Source organism: Lactuca saligna, chromosome 2, assembly GCF_052625555.1.
Source record: "Lactuca saligna cultivar CGN05327 chromosome 2, ASM5262555v1, whole genome shotgun sequence".
NCBI classification, from domain to species: domain Eukaryota; kingdom Viridiplantae; phylum Streptophyta; class Magnoliopsida; order Asterales; family Asteraceae; genus Lactuca; species Lactuca saligna.
The window spans coordinates 108,599,267-108,605,587 of record NC_136418.1 but is presented as its reverse complement, the minus strand read 5'-3'; the positions used below and the strand labels follow the sequence as shown (position 1 = coordinate 108,605,587).

Sequence of the window (6,321 nt, the reverse complement as noted above, 5' to 3'; positions counted from 1 at the left end):
CAAGTTTAAAAACTTTTCAAAACTTCTTAGTTTAATTTAATAACAATTAAATTAGTCATATAATTAACCATATCACATAATTGACCTAATTAAATTTCATATAGCAAGATGATTCAAATTCTACAAATAATTAGTTTTTCACAAAATCAAGTAATTATCTTAAAATTTTGACAACCATCATTCAATTAGATGAGGATAATCATTACCTTATCATAAAAACAATTTTTTTATCAGTCAAAACAGTTTGTGGTAATGATCCTAATCCAATTCTTGGCCAAATAACTAAAAATTTGCCAACTAGTGAGACACCATGTTGTGGTACCTTTGACCACGTCATGGTCATCAGGCAGGTTCCAAAAAACGATTTCCCTTTGCTTTGAACAATTAACCAATGCATCAATATAACAGAAAACACCCTAGGCTCTGATACTACTGATGAGATTTGAGCAGTATAACATCCCTATGATGCACATACAATCCTAATGCTTTGGATCTAAGTTTTCTCAAGTTATACATGAAATTTCATTTTATCCAAAGCATATACCCTAGCTAGCATGCAATTGGAGGTATAAAACATAAAAACTAGTTATATGAATACCTCTTTGTTGTAGCTTGTAGTTCTTGGCCTTTCAAGAGCTTAGTACCTCAAGTGTGATACCTCTAATAAGTTACAAACACCAAAAGAAAATGGAGGAATATGAGAGAGAGGTTAAGAGGCACCAAAAATGGCTAAGGTTTATTCTTAGAGCACAAGTGCCGGTTTTGGGATTGCAAGGGTTACTTTTATTGTGTGGAATTCCTATGGTTTCTTACATGTAAACCCTAATTCACCATGACTCTTCACATTTCATAAGCCCTTTGGACTAAACCTTCATGGACTCTCGTATAGGTTTAGTCCATCCCTAATCAACATGGATCATTAGCCCAAACTATAAGTACTATTGATTTACCTAATTAGTCTCTTTTGATCACTAAATTAATTCCAAATTAATTCTTGATCAATACTAATTAAATTATATGATTTCTCAATTAATATATTATTCATATAATATATTAATAAATCACAAATAACTTCTTTCTCAAATATCCATCCTATCAGTTTGCTCCGGTGAAAGCAACGCAAAAGAACCGTGTTACTATTGGGTCAAATACATACCAGTTATAGTTATGGGCTTAGACACCTAATTCAACAACTTTGTACCATTCTCAACACACATTAAATCAATTAAAGGGGAATGGTTCGACTCGAGAGGTTATAGACTTCACATCTTACTAGGGAAATTTTCCCAAGAAAAGGACAATACTAACTGGGATATGTTATGGTACGATGTAGGGAATCTGAAAGGTTCACAATGATGAGAAGAATCCCTCCATTGGTGGCTATGGATCTTATTAAATCGATTTTTATTTTATTTTATTTTATTTTATTTTAAACACATAGGTAAATTAAGGAAAATTAGGTGGTTAGATTGGAACATTTGTCCATTCCGTTGTTTGTAACCATTTACATTTCTTCTCCCTGTACTTTCTTTAGCTTCTGTCTAATTTCTTGCTAGCAGAAGCTTTTTGTTATATATATATTATTGGCCGGTTAAAAAATAAATAAATAAAGAAAATGGATTGATTATTACATAGTTAGACTTAAGTACGTTGCACTTCTATTAAATGTTGGTATTGAATTTTAATTAGGTGGTTATCTCATTTAATGTCTATACAAGAGGTAAGTAGGTTACTCTTCACCTTTTCGAAAGAGGACATTTTTAAACCAAAAATGAAAAAACTTATAGGGCTTAAGTTGTTTTTTTTCGAACGATAAAATTTGTATTCAAAACACATAGTAAGGAGCTAAAGGCAAAAAAAAGAACAAACAACACAGAGTTAAAAAACTGCAAAAGAAAAATTACACCAAACATGCTAATTCAAAGAATTCCCTTTTCATCTATATTCCTAAATGAAAATTTCTATTTATATTATAAAAATTACATCCGCTTTACAATTTACAACTTTTACATTGAAAAACAATAATAGTGTTGAAACAAATTCACGGGTGAAATTAAGAAAAAACCACATCCTAATTACATGGTATTCATGACCTTGTATTTGACTACATGTAACATTTTAATAATCTAGAAGGTCAAATTCATGTTTTTCTCATATGGTTATAGAAGATACCAAGTAATTTTTGCAACTTGAAAGTTTTTTAAAATAGTCAAAGCATTAAACATTTAAAAAACATGTAAACAAGTGAAAATAAAAACCATATGTTTTCAATTTAATATCATTACTTTATTAAACATGGGTCGAAATAATACAAATTCCCCAAAAGAAATACTTATATATGTAAAATATATTCAATTGATTTGTTTACCCAAAAAAAAAAAAAAAAAAAAAAACCCTTCAAAACTATCAAATCTAAATATTTATTAAAAAATTGCCTTCTGGAAGATTGAAAAGACAAATCTTGAGGAAAAAGAAACCCATTTAAAAGGGCATACACATTGAAGAGCATACGGCATATAAACCATTCCATTCCTAAACAAAAGCTAAATATTCCGATTAATATTCATATAAAATCACCACCAACACAACCCATTTCAATCGCATTCTCCCAAAGCCGCCGCCTAATTTTTTCTTCATTGATTCCATTCTGATTCTATAAAGTTTCTGGGTTTTCGTCTCAATCGATCGTGAAAGAATATGGATCAAATGGCGACTGATCAGAGCCTGCAACTAGTAGGTACGAAGAGGCCGAAAACGAAGATTGTTTGTACTTTGGGACCTGCATCTCGATCGGTTCCAATGGTTGAGAAGTTGTTGAAGGCAGGGATGAACGTTGCTCGCTTCAATTTCTCTCATGGATCGTTTGAATATCATCAGGAAACTCTCGATAATCTCCGACAAGCCATGGATAACACCGGAATCCTCTGCGCCGTCATGCTCGACACCAAAGTAAGTTTCTACAGTAATCAGTTTAGTTTGATTGATTTCAAATGTTTCTCGCGTATGATTCACGTCAACGCTACAGTTTTACACTTTAAACGTTATGTAAATTTGACCTAATTGTCATCAGTATGCGTACAACATCAAATCGAATCTCGTTCTCGATCTTTTAGCGGTTTATATCAATTTTGACTACGTAATTTCTTCGTTTGACCTTATAATTACTCTTTTTTTTTTTCTTCAAATGATTAATACTTCGATTTTTCGTTACAAATCCATCACTATCCAACATCCAACAATATACTTTGTTCCAACGAATTTTGCCTAAAATCAAACCGAAGAAAACGAATCTAAAATCAAATAGCTTATTTGTAAAGCTAGATTGATTGTAAATGCGTTGTCTGACTTGTACAGTACAACCTTGCATAGCATGTTCCATGATCTTTTCCTATTGGCTTGTTTAATTGATTTCGTCCAATTGGTCTCCTGTGTTTCTTTATAAAACTGATGACACATGTTCATTGCTCATTGCTCATTCTGAATATAATTCTTTCATTTTGTTTTTTTCTGCAATTTGAATATCACATTCATATTCAAACCAATATCCTAACAATTAATTTCGTTTCTAAAACTTCAGGGTCCAGAGATTCGAACTGGGTTTCTGAAAGATGGGAAGCCAATACAACTAAAACAAGGTCAAGAAATCACGATTTCCACAGATTACACCATTAAAGGCGATGAGAAGACGATTTGCATGAGCTACAAGAAGCTAGCACACGATGTGAAGCCACAGAGTGTGATACTCTGTGCAGATGGAACCATTTCGTTTACTGTTCTTTCTTGTGACATTGAGAATGGTTTAGTTCGTTGTCGATGTGAGAACACTGCTGTTCTTGGTGAAAGAAAGAATGTTAATCTTCCTGGAGTGATTGTTGATCTTCCAACTTTGACTGAGAAAGATAAAGAAGATATTATGAAATGGGGTGTTCCTAATAAGATCGATATGATTGCTCTTTCTTTTGTTAGAAAAGGTTCGGATCTTGTTGAAGTTCGCAAGTTGCTTGGAGAACATGCCAAAAACATCCTTCTCATGTCAAAGGTTCGTTTTTTACTTTTTTTTTCTTCAAACATTGCATGTTACTACAAATTGTAATTTTTAATCACTTTTATATAATCATTCAACAAAATATTATTAACCTCTTAACTTGCTATTTAACTTACAATTACACACTACAAATATAACTTGGTATTCTATCAAGTCATAAAGAAGAAACTATGTTTGTAGTTTGTAATTGTAAATTTGTAATTTATACAAAAATAAATAATATAATTGTTCGATTTTTTTTAAAATTCACAGTTAAACTATTTACTAAACAATTAGTTTATAAGCTATTGTTTTAAAAAACTAGTCGTGTCAACGAGTTTATCGAACTATTTTAAAATTCTTTCAAATATACCCTTTTTTAATTACTGGGTTAATCTCATAAAAGAACTTTATATTTTGTTTTTTTCCGGACTAAACCTCAATTTTATTTTTTTTCCTAAAAAAGCTTGTGTTTTTTTTGTTTTTTAGTTTTTTCCAATCCGGCTTTTTAGTCATTTTTTCCATAAAAAGTTGTAAAATGTGAGGGGTTTTCAGGAAAAACTAAAAAAGTTGAGGATTTATTCGGAAAGTGGTAAAAAGCTGATGGTTTTTTTTGAAAAAAAAACAAAGTTGGGGTTTTTTCGTAAAAAATGAAAAATATAAGGTTTTTTTATTTTTGTTTTTTTTTTCGGAAAAAAATAAAGATGTTTAATCCGAAAAAAACACAAAATATAAAGTCTTTTAAAAGATTAACCCTTATTTATTAAAAAAAATCAATCTCCTACATACCTTTTTATGTCATTTTATATATTTCAGCTAGTTTATCTGCCAAACATCCTTTTTTATCGCATTGCTTTTCAGCTACTCTGCCAAACATATTTTAGACTGGAATCAGTCCTAATCAGTATTTTTTGTTTTTTGTAGGTGGAGAACCAAGAAGGTGTAGCCAACTTCGACGACATCCTTCTCAATTCTGACGCGTTCATGGTAGCGCGTGGCGACCTCGGAATGGAAATCCCAATCGAAAAAATCTTCTTAGCCCAAAAAGTGATGATCTACAAATCCAACCTTCAAGGAAAACCCGTAGTCACCGCCACCCAAATGCTCGAATCAATGATCAAATCCCCCCGCCCCACTCGCGCCGAAGCCACCGACGTTGCCAACGCCGTCCTCGACGGCACCGACTGCGTCATGCTCTCCGGCGAAACCGCCGCCGGCGCCTACCCAGAACTCGCCGTCCAAACCATGGCCAAAATATGCATCGAAGCCGAAAACACCATCAACTACAAAGACCTTTTCAAAAGAATCGCCGCCAACGTCCCCATCCCAATGAGCCCACTCGAATCCCTCGCCTCCTCCGCCGTCCGCACCGCCATCGCGTCCAAAGCGACCCTCATTTTGGTGCTCACGCGAGGTGGCACCACCGCGAAGCTGGTGGCAAAGTACCGCCCGGGGATCCCGATTCTGTCGGTGGTGGTCCCGGAGATTCAAACGGATTCTTTTGATTGGTCGTGTAGCGATGAGTCGCCCGCGAGACACAGTTTGATTTTTAGGGGGTTGATTCCGGTTTTGATTGCGGGGTCCGCTAGGGCTTCGCATGATGAGTCGACTGAAGAGGCGATTGAGTTTGCTTTGAAACATGCTAAAGAGAAAGGTTTGTGTCAAGATGGAGATGCGGTTGTTGCGTTGCATCGTGTGGGGACTGCTTCTATCATCAAGATTGTGACAGTGAAGTGAATAAGCAAGTAATTGGAAATATTGGATTGGATTGGATTGTGGCCATTTTTGCCTGTTTGTGGGTTACTACTATTAATAGTCGATGGGTTTTGTATCGACAAACTTGATTATTGCATTTATGTTTGATTTGAGAAACTTATATACGTAACGCTTAATGCGCTTTCCGGCATTTTATTAGCAATTTTGCTATGATATTTGTTTAAAGTTTAAATGAAACATGATTATTTCAAATATTTGTTAATGTAGATGGATTTATTTAGGAGACGGGAACGTTTCTAGAATGATCTTTAGATTTTCATGTAACATTCTAGATCCTTTTTATATTTTCTACAATCGTAAAAAATGCTTATATTGTGCTACATGAAACTTAGAAGGTAAGACCCCTATAAAAGATGGAGGCCACCTTTCTAGTTATCGAAGAAAACCTGGTCTTGTTGTTTTCTGTGGTTTCTTATCTCGTTTTGGTTGTTGCATGTTACCAATGGTCGACTGATAATAAGTTGTGCGAACACCCATGTTTCCGTTTCTTTTTTGGAGGGGAGGTCCCAAGAATTCGTTTG

The 6,321-nt window shown here is 34.0% G+C and overlaps 1 protein-coding gene across 1 annotated transcript; it reads left to right on the top strand.

Annotated features, from left to right (window-relative positions):
• Positions 1 to 2,499: 2,499 nt before the first annotated feature.
• LOC145031339 (pyruvate kinase, cytosolic isozyme) lies at positions 2,500 to 5,930 on the top strand. The gene is made up of 3 exons (XM_078979879.1): positions 2,500 to 2,949; positions 3,578 to 4,039; positions 4,949 to 5,930. Exons 1-3 carry the CDS (start codon positions 2,698 to 2,700, stop codon positions 5,759 to 5,761), a joined length of 1,527 nt encoding a protein of 508 aa, XP_078836005.1. The 5' UTR covers positions 2,500 to 2,697; the 3' UTR covers positions 5,762 to 5,930.
• The last annotated feature ends 391 nt before the right edge of the window (positions 5,931 to 6,321 follow it).